Genomic DNA, 21739 nt, shown 5'->3' on the forward strand with positions numbered 1-21739 from the left:
AGCATTTGCTGCTTTTAATTCCAGAATTCCAGCATCTGTGGTTTTATCTCAAGTTATTTAAATTCAGATAAAACAGAGATTTAACAAAAGGCTATAAAGAGATTAACTTTAACATTACAAACAGGATTGAAGATAGTATAGATATGCTTTGGCAAGTCTCCCCTTCTCCAACGCAAACCCCCCCCACCACACCTCCTTCACTCAGTCACTGTTGTATATAGTTTACAGACAGCCTTTGTTTCCTTCACTGCCTGGAGTTGGAAAAGATCAAAGGGCGCCCTCTGCTTGTCAGCAGTGAGAGCGATAGGGCTGTTGTCCTTGTGTCTCTATTCCAAGGGTGCCTCCTCTATGGGGCTGTTTGTGTCGGAAGCTACATGTATAATCATGATGCTGACCACTGGGGAAATAAAAAAACAGGAACAGGAGTAAGCCATTCAGACCCTCTAACCTGTTCCGCCATTCAACTAGATCATGGCTGATCTGTACCTCAACTCCATTTACCCACCTTTGTTTCATATCCCTTGATACTCTATCTAATAAAAATCTATCAATCTCAGTCTTGTAAATTTCAATTGTCCCAGCATCCTCAACCTTTTGGAGGAGAGAGATCCAGATTTCCACTACTTTTTCTGTGAAATAATATCTCTGTATCTAGCCTATCGAATCCTTTTTCATTTTAAATACCGATTAGATCACCCTTCAATCTTCTAAACTCAAGGGAATACAAACCAAGTTTGTGCAACTTGCCCTCCTAATTTACCCTTTAAGCCCTGGTATAATTTGGGTGAATCTGCTCTGTACCCCTTGCAAGGCCAATATATCCTTGGTGCCCAGAACTGAATGCAGTAGTCCAGATGGGATTTGACCAAGGCTCCATACAGCTGAAGCATCACTTTCTCACTTTTGAATTCCAATCCCCTTGAGATGAAAGCCAACATTCCATTTTTGATTACTCTTTGTACTATATATTAGCTTTTAGCAATTTGTGTACATGGACACCTAAATTCCTTTGCTCATCCACAGCTCCTAGTCTCTCACCATTAAGAAAATACTACGATTTGTCTTTCTCAGATTCAAAGTGGATGATCTCATTTCCTCATATTGAATTCCACCTACCATAGTATTGCCCACTCACTTAGTCTGTCTATGTCCCTTTGTAACTTCCTACTCCCATCCACACAACTTGTTGTGCCTCCTAACCTTGTGATGTGGAGATGCCGGTGATGGACTGGGGTGTACAAATGTAAGGAATCTTACAACACCAGGTTATAGTCCAACAATTTTATTTTAAAATCACAAGCTTTCGGAGATTATCCCCTTCGTCAGGTGAGTGACTCACTCACCTGACGAAGGGGATAATCTCCGAAAGCTTGTGATTTTAAAATAAAATTGTTGGACTATAACCTGGTGTTGTAAGATTCCTTACATTTGTCCTAACTTTGTGTTATCCTTGTCTTTGTAATTTTGATTAGGGTCGTTTCAGTCCTGTGGGCAGGGGTGGAAACTTGATTAACGAGATTCAAACATAAAGTCGCGGGAAAGACGGGAGGCGACAACACATTTGAGGACTTTGGAGAGGAAAAGGAGGTTGGAGATGGGGTGTTAGTTTGCAAGGATTGAGGGATCAAAGGTATTTTTTTAGAAGGGGGCGATGATGGTGGATTTGAAAGGGTCAGTACCTGAGGAGAAGGAACTATTTACAATGTCAGTTTCGTGGAAATGGGGAGCAGGAGGTGGGTCTCATTGACAAGATGAGCTTGGAGAGAAAACAGAGAAAAACGAACGTAGGATATCTTGGTGAGAGAAACAGGATTGGGGGGTAGTAGAGAATGAGGGTTTTAAAGAAGCGGTGAGAGGGGTGGAACAAGGTGAGGTGCTTGAAGGAGCATAAGGTGCCTGAGGATTAGGGGGAAAGACCATGGTTTGTGATTTGGTGATAGGGACCACACCGCCACCACAGCGGTTTGGGCGGGGTAGGTGGTGGAAAGTATAATCAGGCAGGGAGGTTTCAGTAATGGGCACGGTGTCACCACTCGTGAACTAAGTTTCTGTCAAAGTCAAGATGTCAATGCAATCATCCACAATAAGGTCATGGATGGCACGAGCATTGTTCGCGAGTGAATGGACATTCTGGAGGAAAATGTGGAGGGGGCGGTGATTGTTGTCATAGTAAAGTCCTGGTGTAATGTTTAGGATAGTCAGTGTATGATGCTATAGGACAGTCGGTCATTATATAATGTATAGGACAACCACTATATAAAACTGTACAGCTTATTTCTACATGCTTATCTATTAGGAGGTTTTAAAAAGGGCAGAGTGGATGGTGCAAGGAAGGTGCAGCTGAAATGACTTTTAGTTGCTAGCTGCAGTGTATGATAGGTGGTGATTTATCGCTTAATGGTTTATTGTAACCTGACCGTATTTGGATCGGGGAAGGGAAAAAAGAGGAAGAAAGGTAGTACAGTCCCCTCGCTTATAACGGGCGTGTTGGTGTTAATGCAATTTGCCCGCTGTAAGAAGTGAAGGTTAAATTGTGAGAGAACATTTTCAGAGTAAGTGTTGCGTGTCTTTGCTATGGTACTTTGAGCTAATCAATTCAAAAGCATTTAAGAAGGAAAATTAAACAATATTGTTAAAACTGATACCATTAACCATTGCATTTATTGCACAGCAAACGTTGGTGCAGTGTACCAGTCTCTGAAATATGCTGGAGGAGTGCAAAAGTTAACAGCATCATCTTGATGACCGGTGGCAACTAGTGAACATTAACACAACAAAGCTTCCACCTCCCATATCTTTTCTCTGGCCATATACCCCAATATCACAACAGTGATAACCACTGCTAGATCCACCGCCGCCCGAAATAGTCGGCATACCTAATGTGTGATAAGCAGCACCTTTGTAATTGACTTCAATGGTAATGGCAAATGGTTATCGCCATTTGCCCGATATAGGTGGCTGCCTGTTCTAAGCATGGACGGTGTAAGTGGTGGGGACTGTACATCATAATGTCACTGAAGTGTCTCTGAGCACTTTGTACAATGATTTACTTTTTGAAGTGTAGTGACTGTTGTTACGTGGGCAAACCTGCACCCAGCAAGGTCCCACAAATAGCAATGAGATGAATGACTGTTTAATGTTTTTTGGTAGTGTAGGTTGAGGGTGGAATGCTGGCCAAAACACTGAGAGATCTCTGTGCTCCTCTTCTAATAGTGCCATAGGATCGTTAACATTCACCTGAACAAGCAGACAAGGCCTTGGTTAAAACGCCTCCAAAGGACAGCACCTCCAACAATGCAGTACTACCTCAATACTGCACTGGGTTATGACAGCAAATACTGGTGTAAGGATTGAACAGACAACGTCCAACCCAGAGTCAAGAGTGCTACCAACTAAACCAAACTGACAGCAGTGATCTTGAGTGGCAGCATCATTTAATGATGAGCAAATGAAGAAGCATCATTTGGACTATGACAGTAATAAACATTGCTATTAGAGGAATCTATTTAAACACGCCAAAAAACCCTAAAACTTTGGAGGAATAATTGGTCCTGTGGCATTCCCGTGTATAAGCTGTGTGTAACACATTCTTTTTATTGAGAAACCCAGGTGAAGAGAATTACCCACAATGCAGAACTCCACTGAGGATGAAAAACATAGAAAAGAAGATGAGGTAAATGAGAAATAATCAAAAGCAAAATACTGCGGATGCTGGAAATCTGAAATAAGAACAGAAAATGCTGACGAAAGGTCTTTGACCTGAAATGTTAACTCTGTTTCTTTCTTCACAGATGCTGCCTCACTTGCTGAGCTTTTCCAGCATTTTCTGTTTTTAAATAAGAAATAATGGCTGGCTGACAGCAGTGTACAAAAGTCTCAGTCCCAAGGGCATGCTGTAATGAAAGTGGAGTTTCAGAACAAAGATTCCTAAATTATAATGAACGTAACATTTGAACTGATGTTACTTGCCTGTGATGTAATGCGGTTCTGATATTCCCCCGAGGGCTCAGTTGGCAAAGGTAACTGAGTCACAGAGACCAGAAGGTCCCAGGGCCAATCACTGGTCTGTGCTAAATTAGCTAATGTAAGTTGGGGCAGTGCCCTTGCATTGGGAGGGAGGGAGAAAAAAAAATCAGCCACGGTTCTTGCTCCTTATTACTATTCAGTGACTCCTACTCTAAACTGTGTATGTGGATGTTGAGCGAGCACAGGATCAGGCTCTAATAAAATATCCTACTGGTGCTCACTGTGCCCATGGATTCATGCTGCAGCATGAGTCAGCCCCTTCAGGAGAGATGGGGAGAAAACTGAAGGAGAAAACAAAAAGCAGGAAATGGGCGGTAATTTGCGGAATCCTGCAGCGCATAACAAATTGAATTTGCTCCAGAGATTTGACAAAAAAGAATACTGCACATTAACTTTCTGAATCCAATTGCAATTATATAGAGGAAAAAAAGAACAGGACTGCTTAGTTTTGAAGGACACAATCCAGTGCTTTTGATGTGTGGGAGTACAGGTTGTTCAAATTTGTAGGTGATCTAGGTGGAGCCGATATTTGGAGTCAGAGCTGCCAACTGTACCCCATCTACCCAATGAGATCTGATCATATTGTCTGTGCGACAGTACAACCACTGGTTGTGTATATGTACAGATGTAAGGAATCTTACAACACCAGGTTATAGTCCAACTGTTTTATTTGAAAATCACAAGCTTTCGGAGGCTTTCTCCTTCATCACCTGACGAAGGAGAAAACCTCCGAAAGCTTGTGATTTTCAAATAAAACAGTTGGACTATATCCTGGTGTTGTAAGATTCCTTACATTTGTACACCCCAGTCCATCACCGGCATCTCCACATCATGTGTATATGTAGTACTGGATTCCACTGCAAATAATTAGGGAAGGTATGCACAGGTGATGGAGTGTAAGACTCCGTTGCTGTAGTGTACAGATGGGCAGAGCCAGTCAGGGAAGATGGCATTTGTGTTGCTAATGTACTGCCTCTCAGAGTAACCCATCATATTATGTAGGCCTCAGTACTTTCAGAGGTACAAGAGCCCTCTCATACTTCATCATGCTGCTGCCAAAGTTGAGGCCAATGTTGCTGCAGCACATCAGTGTAAATGGTGTGTTGATCTTATGTTATTCTTAGGGTTCTTAGCAATCCAGTGTTGAATTATAAAGGAAAAACAACCTGATTTATTATATTTCAAAACAACTTTACACTCAGCAGTCATGCGAGGTTACAAATTCCATCTCGCAAACTGATCCAGTCTGGATCCAATTTGTTGTTTAATTGCAATATTGATAGAGCACTTACAGGGAATGCCTCTAAATTCTCAACGTTAAACTGATGCCCTAATTGCAATAGTTTATGTTTTATTCTGCGAATGGATCATACATTTGGGGGTTAAATTCGATAACCCCCAAATCCAGACGTGTGAGATTTGTGCTGCCTGGTCATTAACATGATTTGTACGAGCAGCCAGCGCTACCCATGCTGTTGAGAGGCTGTACGCACAAGCAGGAGGCCCGAAATGGGGCTTGGCAGCGATAGTTAAAGGGGAGGTGCACTGTCAATAAGAGCAGTGTAGGATGGCAGGCAGGATTGCTGGACTGGCAAGAGAGCGCGCCCCAAGGTTCTCAGACGACGCACTGGAGGCCCTGGTGGAGGGAGTGGACAAAACGAGGGCCATCCTGTACCTGCAGGGTGGTGGGAGACCCTCCAGACAACAGCTGCGGAGGCAATGGGAGGCTGTGGCCCAGGAGGTGAATGCCAGGAGCGCATGTGGGTGCAGTGTCGATAAAAGTTCAATGATTTGACACGCGTGGTCAAGGTGAGTGAATGCAAGTGTCAAGTGGCACATCCTACCATCTGCACCACTGCTCCACGCACGACACCCTCCGTCACCCACCCACCAACAAACCCACCCATCCGTGCACAGCACTGCACTTCACATGCTGCATCTCACCCTCACACAGTACCACACTTGCAGGCCACACAACCACCACTCACAGGTCACACACACTGGCAGCTATTCGACAATGACAGTCACATCACCCAGACACTTTGCAAGATATCCACTGACACATTTCCCTTTGATTTGCAGGAGAAGGTGGCGCATAACAGCCAGCAGCAGGAGAGGCCTGAGGGAGGACAGGCACGCCTACACGTCCTCACTCCCCTGGAGGAGACAGTGTGCGCATCATTGGGCGGGCCATCGCTGTGGATGTGGCCACCAGCAGCGCTGGAGGTCCCGACGAAGGGGGTCTTTGCATGCCTAATCCTCCCTCTCGTTTCCCACATCTCCCTCATCCCACAATGTTTTCTGACTCACGTGCTGCAGATGGCGTCAGCAAGCACGTCTTACTTGCTCCACTCCCCGCTCCACAACTCGACCGGATTCACTTTGTCATTGCAGATACCCAAGAACTGGAGTTGGCACCATGTGAGGTGGAGGAGGAGAAGGGGGAGGAGGACACTGAAGCCGCACCATCACTTGATCTGACACGCGCATCCACCAGCTCAGATACTGACACTACGTGTCCTTTAGAGTCTAGGTTCGAGGAGGGATCTGCACGTGGTGAGACACCAAGTACAAGTGTGCAGGAGCCGGGAGAGGGGAATGGATACCACAGGTGCCAGAGGGCGAGGTCACACAATGGTTCTGCTGCCAAGGGGTCAGATGATGACTTTGACGGGCCCAGCTACAGAAGACGGCTGATGGGCGTACACACCCAAATGCTTGGTGCACTGGAAAGCTTGCCAGAAAGCCTGCGCACAATGTCAAGGGGAATGGAGGAGTCCACCTCGAACTTGGCACAGAGCTCTGCGCAGAGCTTGGAGCCCATTCTTACCCACATGGAACGGGTGGTCAGCTCCATCAGCACACCTGAGGAGCCCACCATGCAGCATCTGATGGCCGATATTGCAGCTTCCATTGCAGCACGAACAGCCGCCACTGCAGCACAAACTGACTAATCAAAGGTCTGCAAACTTCAGTTGAAGCTCAGACTGCTGCAATGGCAGCTCAGACTACTGCTATCGTGGCTCTGGGTACCACTGTGGAAAGGGGCTTCCAGGGCATCACAGCACTCCAGCAATCCGTTCTCCAGCTGATCACCAGGATTGCTGAGGTGCCACCCCCTGCGAGTGGCAGTGGTGCCATGGCAGTTGAACCTGCTGTCCTCTGTCCAGACAACAGTATTCCTGCTCCCACCCCTGCTGCTCCGCAAGTGCCCTTGCTGTTGCCTATCAGCCAGCCAGGCCAGATTGCTGTAGCCCAGGCCGAGATGGTGCAGTCAGAAGCTGGGCCCTCCCGGTCCAGAGCTGCTCGAGGTCGTCCTCCAAGGCCATCTGCACACTCCTCCATTGGAGGTCAGCAGCCTTCCACCACCCATGCTCCAGCCACTGGGGATGCACCTCGTAGGAGCACAAGGATAGGTAAAGGCACATGAACTACAGGCACTAAGGGAATGCACAAGGGTGAACAGTCTCATTTTGTTTGCATCATTTCATGTGTTAATTCATAAATGTAAATTTGAATTTGCATTTGGTGATGGTTTTTATTTCAGCAATGAGCTGAGGGAGGAAGCAATGTGTGATCATATGGAGGGCGATTTGATGATCATGTGGGAGAGGATGGGTGGGGCGTGTTGGACTGTTGATGACTTGCGAGATGTCGCGCACGTTATTGATATCGCTCACGGATCAGGTGAGCACGCAGAGCCCTGGCAGACAGGGCCAGTGTTACTTGTTGCCCCCTTGCATCTTCCTCCATTTCCCCCTCCATCTCCTCCTCTTCCTCAGCCCCTTCCTCCTTCTCAGGCTCAGGGTCTTGCCAGATAATCAGTAGCAAGGGCTGTTCCCTCATAATGGTGAGGTTGTGCAAGATGCAGCATACTACGACAAATCTTGAGACCTGCTCAGCTGAGTACGGCAGGGCTCCAACAGAATGGTCCAGGCAGCGGAAGCGCTGCTTTAGGACGCCTACAGTATGCTCAATGACGTTGTGTATGGCAGCATGGCTTTCCTTGTAAGGATGCTCTGAAGGTGTGCATGCGTTCCTGACAGGGGTCATGAGCCATCTCATGAGGGGATAGCCCTTGTCACCCAGTAGCCAGCCTTTCACTTACCGAGCCGGTTCAAAGATAGCTGGCATGTTGGACTGCTGCATAGTGAAGGCGTCATGACTGCTCCCAGCGTAGCAGGCATTGACTTCCATGATGCGCTGAGTGTCATCGCACACCAGCTGCACATTCAGGGAGTGGAACCCCTTTTGGTTCATGAAGATGGCCGAGTTGACATGTGGAGCACGCATGACAATATGTGTGCAGTTAGTGGCACCCTGCACTATGGGATATCCTGCAATGCAAGCAAACCCTTGTGCTCGTTCATTCTGCTTCTCTCTATTAGGAGGGAAAGTGATGAAACTGTTGCACATTTCGTATAGTGCCTCCGTGACCTCCCTTATGGATCAGAGCACTGCACATTGAAATGTTGCACAGATTGCCAGCAGAGGTCTGAAAGCATCCAGAGCCGTAGAAATTCAGCACCACGGTTACCTTCACAGCCACAGGCAATGCTGTCCTTGCCCTGCTCTGAGGCTGTAGTTGTGGCTGCAGCAGGTGACAGATCTCCATCACAACCTCCTTAGTGAACCTCAGCTATCGGATGCACTGATCCTCGCTCATCTGGAGGTAAGAGTGATGTTCCCTGAAGGCCCTCATGGGATATGGCCTCCTGCTCAGTTCTCTGCGCCTCCTCCTCCTCCCTCACCTCGCAGCTTGACTTGCTCTACATGGCCTCTCTGCATGCTCCCAGTCATGTTCTATGCCCAGCGGGAGCCCTAGCAGACCACCCATGGTTGCCAGGAATCTTCTTCAAACACTGTTGTAAATTACACCAAACATAAGGCAGTACCTGCCAAACCACTCTTGAATATACTATAGCAACTTTCTATAAGTATAGGAAGTTTCAACAACCCGTCATATTCTATCAGCAGCCAGAAGCAATAATCCAGCAACTAACCTGCATGATCCCTATGAATAGCGCTGGCGGGGGGGTCCACCAGACCGTCTAAGACATGTTCAGGTGTTCGTGGTTAAGACAATGTGTTGAGTGGAGCGTTAAGTGCTAAAATGGTGTCTATCACTTTAAATCAGATTTGCACACTGATCTAATGCACATTCTCCCTACTTTACATGCTGCCGGCATTCGTTATCTGTGTGCGCGCGAAACCCTTTACCAAGATGGCGTCCGGCGCATGTAACGCTAAAACTGTGCACGTGCATTCCGGACGTCATTTTGGAACTTCGGGAGGCCGCATGCACCAAAACAAAGGGTGCTACACGGCCATATAGGGGAAGATTTTCATCTTATAAAGGCAGACGATCCACTCCATCAGATTACCACTCGGGAGGCGAAGACAAAAATCTACCCCATAGTCTCTTTCATTAAATGTAAAACATATTAGATATTTAAAAAATGCTTTAGTCTGCAAATATAATTTTAGATGGCAGAAAATACAATAAATTCCACAATAATTAATAATCTGTCGAAGGCACAGAGTCTCTGGGGATTAAACTGTTTCAGTTCGATTCATGTGTTGCATTTCTTTTTCCTCCAGTTTTCTCCTCCCATGAAGGTCTGCCCCTGACCAAGTAGCCTCAGTGAGGCCTACAAGGCAACTGATTTCCCATTCTCCTGTTCTTTTGCCTCTTTAAATTCTCCGGCTGCCTCTCGCGGTGTTGCAGTCCCAGTCTGCTGCAGCATTGTCGGGATTTTGCGGTTGGGCAACCTCTCGGTGGTGGGAATCCCTCCAGGAACCTGCCATGCATATCAGATGACCCGTGACCTAAGGATCGAGATTGGGGTGGAGGTGGAGGGGTGAGCGGAAACCCTTAAGAGTCCTTTAATCGAACCTTGGATAAATGTGACATGAGCACTCTGGCTCCGTGGAGCTTTGTCTCAATGCCATGATGTGGATTTAAAATGTGAAGACAAGTGAACTAAAGATATATGGAAAGGCTGCAGTAAATATACCTTATTCTGGCACTTATGTCTGGAATTTCCAGACGGGAGATTGATGTAATTCCCCCCCTCTCTTCTGAGAAACAGCGGCTGCTTACACCTTTTCTTTGGAGTTTCTGATTGTCCTCTGAAGATACAGCGGGTAATGGGGAGAATCCCACAGAAATACAGGGCCCTCAGATCAAAAGCAGACCCTTCTCAATGGGCAAATGTCTTACAGAAAATCACAAATCCTTTCTCAACAAAATCAATTATTCCTATCACCCAGGTAGATGGGAACCGGATTGGTTCTTCTGGTTGCCTGAAGAACTAAGCCGATTGGAATTTTAATCTGGCATGGCACCCTCTTTAACTGCTGTGGCAATCACAGACAATTAGCTCCTGCCTGCCCCTAGCCAGCATGTGTGTTCATTCTAGGAAATTCTAGCAGAATTCTAGCTCCACTTTACAACTCCCAGTGCATTTCCCTGGCTAAAATCTATACGCAAAGAGATTAATTTACAAATACTTTGTAACATTATGTAGGATGGAGCACGCACATCAGTCACGTTATGCTGATCTTGGATTGGCGGATACTGTTAAATTCTAAAATAAAAACAGTAAGTGCTGGAAATGAACAGTGAGTCAGTGAGGGGGAGATCTTTGATCAAGACTACCCCTCTCCCTCTCATTCAGATGCTGACGGTCACGCTGTACATTTCCAGCGTTTCCTCTTTTCACTTCCGATTTCCAGAATGTACGGTTTGCTCTTTTGACCCCGTGCAATTTGTTTTGCTTCTCCCAAAAACAGGAACTGCCAAAGTTTGACAGGAGCTAAAGCAGGCTCACATGGGCCCACCTGCTGGGAGTGAAGATAGCATTGGGTATTCTGCAGGGAGTGAGAGTGCACACACAGTATTTTGCTAGGCCTGGTTTTGAGTTGGAGCTAAATTTAGCTCAGCAAATGACAGGTTGCTGCAGCTGGCGGCCTCGAGCTGACAGCAATTAGTTTTCAGCCCACCCTCATTTTTATGGACGTTTACCAGAGCTTGAATCTCATCCCATTGTGGGAGAGGTTTGTGAGGCTCACTGGTGCTCGACTCTGGATTAACATAGTGCCCACCTGCAACATTGAGGGTTAATTCTGTCCAGTTTTCAAATCTGGAATTTTTAAAAATCTATTGGACCACCAAAAATCCCCACTGTTTTTTCCCTTAACTAATGCTTCCACATCACGAAACACAGAAATTAAGTTAATACTGAAGTTAGTTACTAGTTAACTTATTAAGGTTTTCAACAAATTTTCATCAGCAACCAAACCATGAGGAGGCTATGTGATCTGTTATTGTTCAGATCTGCTCATCACTGCTTCCAGGATTTATTATACGGAATTGTGGTACTCAGGCAGCAAATTATTCTACACACCACAAGTTTACAGATTCACAGCATTGGTCACACCCTGGCGATAAACCCACACCCCCTAACCTGTCCCTTATTTGGTTTTGGACTTGGGAAAAATGAGTAATGCCAACAGCATCTATAATATGACAGTATGCTTTGAAATTACAGCGTTTCTTGTTGTTGATGCTGGAAGCTGAGACCAGGCCAAGAGTACATTACCGATCTTTCCTTGCTTAGCCTCGAAACCTGGGAGAGGTGCCTGCCCTCTACAGGCCAGGCACCTAGACATGGGTTTAAACATAAAATTTTTTAACTTAACATTTTTTTTCCCCAAAAGGATATTGTCTCCATGAAAAAGTGCTTAGCAAACCTTTCTTATTTCATTTGTTTGCAAACTCGTGATGTAAAATTGTGGAAAAAGCGTACAATTGTGTCACCTGCACATGATTTAATTGTGGCGATTGACAGCTGGCTGTTCTGGCAACAGTTGCTTAGTGACGATTCCTGAGGCAAAAAGCATAGCTGCATTTGAGGGGAAGCTAGATAAGCACATGAGGGAGAAAGGAATAGGATGGTATCTTGATAGGGTTAGATGAAGTAGGGAGGGAGGAGGCTCGTGTGAAGCATAAACACCAGCATAGATCAGTTGGGCTGAATGGCCTGTTTCTGTGCTGGAGACTTCGATGTAACTCGATGATGTAACTTCCTTCCCTCCCCCACTTCTCCACATGGAGTTTTGCAGCTCCACTTGGTGCCACTCCCCAGTGGTGCAGTTGCTGTCAGGAATGCGGAGTGCGCAGGATCAATCCTCCACCCTACATCAGATATTGATGCTCCATGTTCAACAGTCCCATCCAGGAAGGCTGATTTTTTGTTTTGAAAAGGAATTGATTAGATTTCCATTGTTATCACACGGTTGTGCACAGACCAGGCATCTCACTGGGGAACTGGCACTTGCTCTCTGTAAGCTGGCCCAGGGCATCATTGGTGGTGCCCTGGCAACAAACCTATCTCTCAGCTGCAGGAGGTGACAGGGACAAGCAAGGAGAGAAAATCGAGGGGAAATAGGAAGAGGGTTAAAAAAAACATATCTTGAAAATACATGCGTTTGAGAATACACTGCTCTTCTGAATTTCACTCTCTTGCTCATCTCAAGTTACAAACAGACCATCCTGAATGCTAATCCTTCATCCTGCTAGTGTTGAAATCCAGACTCAGTGCACTATCTCCCACTCAAACTCATTCTTTCCCAAAACCTCAAAACTGTCAGATTCCTTGCCTCCTTCATCTTTCCTTCCTCTTACAATCTCTTTTAAAACTCATGCTTGATGTTACCTAAGCATTACTTCTTGATTTACCTCATCTTCTGTACTACTCTTTTCAATCCTGATGGGTGTCCTGAATTATGGGCTTTGGCCCTTCACCTAGGCTTCTCATTTAAAAAAAACATGGAAGATTCTAGTCCAGTCTCATACTGGTTTATATTCTGCATTAGTTTCACTCACTGACATATATTCAGTGCTGTTCTATGTTAGAGTGATGGGGGGGTGATGTTTACAGTTGCATAAACAGCCATAAACATGACTCAATGATAAAGGCACCACCCAGTGTAGCAATGAGCCATACAGAATAGAAGGTTACCGATCTGAGTTAGCCGGTCTTAGCCAGGGCAACAATTGGGTCACTACAATTGGCTGCAGCGCCTCTGGACTAGAGTTCCTGCTCCTGATTCCAATGAAACTTGCTGGAAAGTGCATCTGCGTGGACTTTGGGCATGGACAAAAATTATAATGGCCTGGTGGCCAATAGCCTGGGCTCACATATTAAGAGTGATCACGTGGATGAGGTAGTAGAGAGCTGTTGACACTCGTAAACCATCCCTTAGAGTCAACACTTTTAAGGGAGGAAGGAAAAAAAAACTAAATTCAATAATTTCTTGCCAATTATTTGTGCTGTCCATATAACTCAGTATTCCAACTACCTCTCTCCTATCTAGGGGAGGTGAGGGAATTGTTGAGGGATTGGGGAATATAAATTGGATCTGTGTGAACTGCATAAACAAAGGACCAGGTTCAAAATCAACACACCAGGAACCAGGAGGCAGAGTTAAAAGAGAAATAGAGGTTACACAGCGTTCCCGCGCTCCCAGTCGAACCTGCAGGGAGCACAGTTTGGAGAATAGGGACTACAATAGTGTAGCCCTATCTCTGACCTGCGCATCCCACGAGAGTGGCTTCACTGCTGGGAGCGTAGGATCGAGGAATCGCCTTCAATGTTTAATGGCAATGGCTTATGTTATGAACATCAGGAGCCAACAGCATGACTTGAAACACTCAAAATAAAAAAAATACAGTTTTCAATTAACGTGGCTCTACTAGTCCGGAGAGCAACCAGGATCCTTCCAAATGTATTTATCGAGAATGTAATGCAATTCATAACAGAACATGGCAGCAAAATGTTACTGTGTCATAAATTTGGGGCCTCCCCAATCCACTTTGCCTTTCTACTATTCTCCCATTCTTCCAATGTTTAACTGTGTTTTCAATTCCTCCCTTCCCTTAATTTTCCTCCCCTTCTTGTGCTCAATCCTTGGTATGCTCAGCATCGTCCTCTGCCCCTTGTAAAAATCCTCTGAGGTGGTGCGCATGAGGGACGCTATGCAAATACAAGTTGTTTTTCCAATCATGTCAAAGGGCCATTAGAACATGGAATGCTTTAGCACAGGGGCTATTGGGTGAAGAGACTAAAACATAATGTAAAAAGAAATTGGACAAGTATTTGGAAAGGAAGAATATAAAGGATATCGGGAAAAGGCAGGGAAATGGGATTAGAGTGGATAGCTCCAGCTAAAGAGCTGGCATTGACGAGCATTATAAGCTAAGCTGCTTCCTTCTGTGATTTCTATGATTCTACACCACTGTATTGTCAATTCAGAATAGCCCCTATTGTGTTGCCTGCGTGTGATGTGGAATAAAGTTCTTCCCCAAAAGGGAAATTAGGACCCTTTAACGACTGAGATGGAGCCAGTGAGCAATGTGATGAGTTTCACTGACATAAACCCAGCAGTTAAAACACACACATCTTCTAGCTCATCGAGACCTCAAGTTAAGATGAAATAAAACTGAAAAAACTTTCTGAAGTTCAATGTGATTGTTAAAAGGAGTCCCTCAAGCACAACCTCTGACCTTGTCTTGTAGATGTGCTGTTCTGATTTTTATTGGACAATTCAAGACAGGTGGGAAAAATAAAGGAACTAGCTAAACAGTCTGACCGAAATGTTGGCCTTTCTTTTCCCTTTTCAGGATCTGCAGCTTATTTTCAACATTTTTTATTTTTATATCAGATTTCCAGCATTTGTACTTTTAGTTCTGGTGCCATATAAACACACTGACCCAATACACACAAATCTAAAATATGCACTATTGACAAAAATTATCTTTGAAACTGGTTCTTTATTATTCATCTGAACCCTTCATGCACCAGCAAATATGAAACCTGTTTGTTGAAAATTCATTTGAACAGCGATAACTAACGGGTCTGAAGATGTTGTAGCAATCATTGCACAATCATTTCAAATGTTGAAGAGTCTGCTTCAGTATCAAGACCCTGCCCAGAATATAAGACAGTAGGTCCTATCCATCCAATTGCTGGATAACTTGTAACCCATGGGCACTAGAAAGAAGGGATGACTCAGGCAGGTAAGGAGTTCCACAGTTTTGAGGTTCCAGCAAAAGGATGAATTAGAGTAGGAGATGGTGTGATGGGTCCTGATTTTAATGCAATAGGATGCAGGGAGAAGAGCAGTGCGTAGAGTGGTGTATTTTTGGCTTAGGTGGATCAAGAAAGGAAAGTTGAGAGCAACGAATACCAATAATATTATTGATAAAACAGAGAGGGAGAAGAAAGGTTGGAACAGAGAGAAGGTGAATGAAAGATAGAAGAATCGCCTATCACCTACGTTTCACAATTAAAAATGAACGTGTAGCAATTATAGGGTTCCTATTACAGACCCAATAGAGTTGTCCAGTGCCCTATAAGATGAATTGAAATGTACTTAATAAGATCCCATGTACATAAAGTCCTTATAAGACAATGAAACCTCCAATAGGATTCTTTAGTAAGGGGCACAGCAGCACTAAAAGGCAACGCTGACCTGGACCTGCACCACTGGAAGCCCCTTCCTGTGATCAGAGTCATATTAGGTCAGCACGGCAGTAAATAATAACATTAATCCCAGTCATGGTGTTGTCTAATTACCTAGCAACAGGCTAAAGGAAATGAGAACAGATCAAACTATTCACCTACAAATCAGCAACAGGTACAGATCCTGACACAAATATAAAATTCATTTTTTTTAATATATATAAGAGGTAAATTCGTAGCCACCTACCGTGGTGCAGTGCTGGGCTGCGTCACTTATGTAAAGCATTTTAGTATTCCCGAAATGTGGGTGCAGCTGGGATTGTTCCCACCTCAGGTGTCATCGGGGAGAGGAGGGATCTTTTTCTCTCTGTCTTAAACAAACATGCTGCAGGGTCTACGACAGACCTTACTGGCATTTACTGACCGAGGCTCAGGGACTATGAAACAGGTAAACACGGTGGGGCAGCCTCTGTCGCTTTTCCATCTCTTCCTATCTCTCTTTCTTTCTCTCCCCCTCTCTCTCTTTCTCTCTCAATCCTCTCTCCTGACTGCATCTAACAACAAAACTTGGACCTCCCCTCTATTCCTCATGAGTATTCAATTAACCACAAGGCAGGTCCAGACTTGCCCAATGATGTTTGGGACTCTACCATTTCAGATCAGCGGTGACAGAGGGGCTTCATTAATTAAAAAGGCATTATTTCACCTTGTGCAGTGCTTATTAACATTTTTCTTTTTAATGTGCAATATTATCCAATGCCAGATTCCCAAATTAGTTTATACACTTTAAAATTTAAGTTGCGTTTTAGCTCCAGTTGAACATTGGGAAGACCAACGCCACTATCATCGGCCCCCGCCACAAACTCTGTTCCCCCGCCACTGATTTCATCCCTCTTCCTGGCCATTGTCTGAGGCTGAACTTGGTTGTTCGCAACCTCACCGTCGTATTTGACCCTGAGCTTCTGACCCCATGTCCTCTCCATCACCAATACCTCCTACTTCCACCTCTGTAATATTGCCCATCTCCACCCCTGCCTCAGCCCATTTGCTGCTGAAATGCGGATTTATGCTTTTGTTATCTCCAGACTCGACTATTCCAATGCTTTCCTGGCTGGCCTCCCATAAACTTAAGCTCATCCAAAACTCTGCTGCCTGTATCCTAACTTGCACCAAGTCCCATTCACCCATCACCCCTGTGCTCGCTGACCTACATTGGCTCACAGTTCACCAACGCCTCAATTTTAAAATTCTCATCCTTGTGTTCAAATCCCTCCATGCCTCGCCCCTCCATGTCTCTGTAACCTCCTCCAGTCCTATAACCCTTTGAGAACTCTGCGTTCCTCCAATTCTGGCCTCTTGTGCATCCCCGCCCCACTTTCTTCGGTCACCATTGGCAGCTTTGTATTCAGGCATCTAGGTCCTAAGTTCTGAATTCCCTCTCTAAGCCTTTCCGCCTCTCTCTCCTTAACAAGCTTTAGGTCACCTGTCCTAATGTTTCCTTCTTTGGCTTGGTGTAAATTTTTGTCTGATTACGGTCCTGTGAAGCGCCTTGGGATGTTTTACTATGTTAAAGGTGCTATAAAAATGCAAGATGTTTTTGTTGAAATGATAGCCCCAGTTCTCCACAATAACAAATTATGCTTGATGTGGGTACATACACATTATCATTTTTTACACAAGAATTTGTTTGACAGAACTACATTAGATTCACTGATCTGACAATACAGTCAATTTGGTTAAACAAAGACAAGAAAAATTCATATTTCTCTTATGGGAACTCAAACTGTAAACCCCAATGTTTTAACTCCTATGGTTTTTTAAATGTTTTTCTATTACCTACAGTATATTAAAAACTTTGTATATAGGGTGCACTTCCTGAAAGCATCACACTTACTTTCCTGTCACACTTAAGCCATCACACTTCAGATTTTAGAGTATCATCTGACTTACTAGCACATATCTGTCACAGGCCAGATGTCATACTTCAAAGTGTCAAACTTTGTGACAGGTGCAAAACAATCTTTAGAAAAAGGAGAAAGAAAGTTGAGCAGTTCAAGTTGGGTTCTTCTGACTTGGGACCAGAACTTTGAGCAGTTACAATTGCCATGATTGAGCTCAGGGGTTCACAGGCTGCTACCATTACCTGGATTTGTTTATTTAGACCACTACTCCACTGTACTTCAGCATTGTCCATAAAAAGGCAAGGTGGATTAGCAAATAGAACTATGGTCCAGACTTCAGTTAACTTATGGGCTAGTGTTGAAACAATATCCTTTTATTTGCTTTGCAGAGATAAAACAAAAACTGTGAAATCTGAAATAAGGACAAAAAACGATAGAAAGAACTTGCATTTTATATCGCACCTTATGACACCCTCATGGCATCACAAAGCACTTCTCAACCAATGAATTACTTCTGAAGTGAAGTCACAATTGTAATGTAGACAAAGGCAACAGTCAGTTTGAACACAGCAAGATATCACAAACAATAACTGAATGAACGGCCAGTTAATCTATTTTTGGTGGTGTTGGATGAGGGAAGAATGTTGGCCAGGACATTGGGAAAACTTTCTGCTCTTCTTCGGATAATGCAAGGGGATCTTTTATGTCCACTTCAGTAGGCAGACGGGACCACATTTTAATATCTCGTCCAAACGGTAGCACTTCTGACAATGCAGCACTCTCTGATCACTGCACTGACGTGTCAGCTTTAATTATGTGCTCAAGTCCATAGAGGAGTTTAGACCCACAAGCTTCTGACTCAGAGGCGGGAGAGTGCTACCAACTAAGCCAAGCTAAAATTCATAATAGATCAGTCAGTATCTGAATTGATGAAGGGTCTCACCCAAAACATACGTATTTCTTTCTCTTTCAGATGCTAACTGACCAGCTGTACATTTCCAGCCTTTTCCACTTTTGTTACCTTATTTATATGGGGTATCTGGAGTCAGTTTTGGATATTTATTCTATAGTTTTCCTTTCTATCTAGCTGGACACCAGGAAACAACAGGACAGGTGCATAGCTTGGCTACAGGTTGCTGACAACCCCCTCCTCCTAGGTGGCTGCCAACAGGTGCCAGAGACCACTGAGTTGGGACTGTCCCCTCTCATCTGCTGGGAGCATTAGTGGCCTGTGCTCACTACTTTCCTACCAATGCAGCTGAGGGAAGAAGGGAGGGAAGAAGGAAGGAAAGAAAGAAAAAACAAACTCTTTTATATAGTACCTTTCACATCTTCAGGACGTCCCAAAGTGCTTCACAACCAATGAGGCACATTTGATTGGAATCACTGTTATTACATATGTAACTGTGACAACCAACTTGCACACAGAAAGATCTGACAAACAGCAATTAAATAAACAACCAGATAATCTGTTATGGTGGTGCTGGTTGAGGGAGCAATTTTGAGCAGGGCACCGAGAAAACTCCGATGCTCTTCTTGAATCAGAGGATCTTTTGCATCCACCTGAGGGAGCAGACGGATCTCAGTTTAACATCTCATCCGAAAGACCTCCAACAGTGCAGCACTCTCTCAGTATGGCACTGCAGTGTCAGCCTAAATTATGTGCTCAAGTCTTTGGAGTGGGGCTTGAACCCACAACCTTCTGACTCAGACAGAATGAGACTTGAATCTCTGTCTGCTCCTGCGCCTAAGGCAAAGTTCCGTCCTCGCAATAGTCACAGCTCCAGTTGTAAACACAGCCACAACTGTTCTATAAACACAAAATACATCCAAACCTACAGGGCTCCATTGGTAAGTGTGCTGTCTAATGTGGAATTGTACAGTAAAGCCCTGAGAAGCCTGTGCTGAGCTAACTGATTTCTGCAAGGGCAGAGGTAGGGGTAGGGTTAGTCAAATGGCCTCTGTGCCCTTACCTGATGAGGGGAAAAAAATCTCAAGAGTTCCTGCTCATGCGCACTATCTGGTGATTCTGCTGGAGAGCAAGTAAGTGTGGACATCAGAGGGTTAATTCAGATCCTGTACTCCGAGCAAGGAGCTGTACTCGAAGGAAGCATGGGTTAGAGAAGTGGCATTAAAGCATTGTAGCTCTATTTTTGACCCACGCTAGCTTTGTGCGTGACTGCCCACTGTAAGTGCAGGATCGGTGAATTTATTCTCAGATGAGAACAGGATCGAGTTCAACTGTGATGGCTGTCCAAGGTCAAATAACCTGCTGACACTCATCGTGAAGGATCACACATGAAGAATGTTATTTGGATGAAGTAGCGAAGGGTAGCCAGTGGCCCTGGAACTGTACCCAGCAAGGGCTAGGGCCTTCAGGAGAGGAGATTACAAAAATTAGGCAAATAATATCCTCACACATCCTGTATGCTACTGATTCTGGTGGAAGTGCGGAAATATGTCCAAGTGGGATTTCATTCCAATGAACTATCTACAAATACTCTTGCAAAGTCTGTATCTGTTGAGTCTGATTATCACATATTTTGTGCTGTACAGCCAAAAGATAAGCTACCAATAATTCTCTACCCCCCTCCCCACCAATTGCTCAAATACAAACCATGAGATTTCAGCTCTGAGGTTTTCCCCTGTTGGCAGCTATGTTCTCACAGGGTTGGGGAAGGGCTGCATCTGATTGTCAAGGCACCTTGCTAAGTTAGATTTTTCTGCAGTTGCTAGTTAGACAGTATTGCTTAAACTTTAAATGGGTTTTTCAGACCCTGAAGGGCTGATGGGCAATCTCTTTCACACCAGATTGTAGAGAAAGGGGGGGGGGGAATGATTTTATCCATGCTGTAATGACATAATTTGTGTAAAAAAAACTCATGGCCTCACAAAGTCACTCCCAGATGGTGTTATGGATATCTTGTGAAGTAAAAACACAAAATTACCGTCAAAAAAGAACTTGCATTTATATAGCGCCTTTCACAACCTCAGGACACCCCAAAGCACTTTACAGCCAATTAAATACTTTTGAAGTGTAGTCACTGTTGTAACATAGGGAAATGCAGCAGTCAATCTGCGCACAGAAAGGTTTGTTTTAATTTATCATCCAAAAGATGGCACCTCTGACAGTGCAACACTCCCTCAGTATCATACTGATGTGCCAGCCTAGATTATGTGTTCAAGGTCTCTGAAGTGCGGCTTGAACCCATGGCCTTCAGGACTCAAAGGCAAGAGTGTTACCACTGAGCCAAGGCTGAAACCTTTCAGTGATATTTTTGTGTGGACCTTTAAATTGCTTGTAGCAAATTTTTTTTCCCCTTGTTTTAACAAACGGGTTAATGGCCCCAGTTAAAATAGCAGAAATGCACAGCAGGTCTGTCGCCATCTGAGAGACAAAGATAGGTTAACATTTTGTGCGTGGAACCAGAATACATAATAACTTTTAAAGGGGAAATGGATAAATATTTGATAAAAGAAAAGCTTTAGAGGGTACAGAGAAAACGCAGAGGACTGGGACTGAGTGTATAGCTCTTTCAGAGTCAGTGTAGATGCAATAGATCATATGGCCTCTTTCTGTAATGTAAAATTCTATGATCAAGTATAACTAGGTGTGCTGGAGGCATGTCTGGGTAGAAGTTGAAGGCCAGTGCTGAGATCCAGGGCAAGGGAGGATGCTGATCGAAGGCTTGGGTTGTGTCAGTTGCTGGGAAGATGAACAGATTTACAAAAGAAAGAAAATTAAATGAAGCAAAAAAGCTAAGCCTGGGTGTAAGGCGAGGGAATTGTACAATCGAGAATGCAGGAGGACCCAGGAGAGCACCACAGGTGGGCCTGGGAGTACTGGAAGGCACTGGAGTACAGAAGAGCCGATGAGAATAGCAGTAGAGTACACAAGGGGCTGGGAGGACCCAGAAGTGGAGTACGGATAGGCCTGGGGTGGGAGGAGGGGGGTCATATTATTCCTAAGGGTACATGTAATACACTCACTTCACAGTTCACACACATTTAAAGTAAAACTATTTTCAAAAGCTTTCTTCTCGGTCTGAGCTAGGATGGGGAGCATCTCAGAAAATATTTTTGGTATGATGTGTTTGGAGAGAGAATTGAAATTAGGAGGAAAAAGGTTTTGCGCAATATGATTGGCGAGTAACAAACAAAGAAAATAACCAATTAGAAAAGAGAAAACCACTGCAAATTAAGAAACGAGGGAGGAAGAAAGGAATGCACGTTCTTTCTTTCTCCTTTCTGTATTTAACCAAACAGAAAAAAGAAAACTGACAG

At 44.5% G+C, this 21739-nt stretch overlaps 1 protein-coding gene across 3 annotated transcripts in view; it reads right to left on the reverse strand.

Annotated features, from left to right (window-relative positions):
* Nucleotides 1–21739, reverse strand: part of tp73 (tumor protein p73) — a 158923-nt gene that overhangs the window by 66219 nt on the left and 70965 nt on the right. Inside the window, exon 1 of one of the 3 annotated variants that reach the window (XM_067970247.1) lies at nucleotides 15802–16044. The exons of the other annotated variants lie outside the window; for them this stretch is intronic. Coding sequence (XP_067826348.1) covers nucleotides 15802–15840 — 39 coding nt within the window. The 5' untranslated portion in view covers nucleotides 15841–16044. Of the gene's footprint in view, nucleotides 1–15801; nucleotides 16045–21739 lie in introns of those variants that run through there. 3 annotated transcript variants of the gene reach the window in all.

Source organism: Heptranchias perlo, chromosome 32 (assembly GCF_035084215.1).
Source record: "Heptranchias perlo isolate sHepPer1 chromosome 32, sHepPer1.hap1, whole genome shotgun sequence".
NCBI lineage: Eukaryota > Metazoa > Chordata > Chondrichthyes > Hexanchiformes > Hexanchidae > Heptranchias > Heptranchias perlo.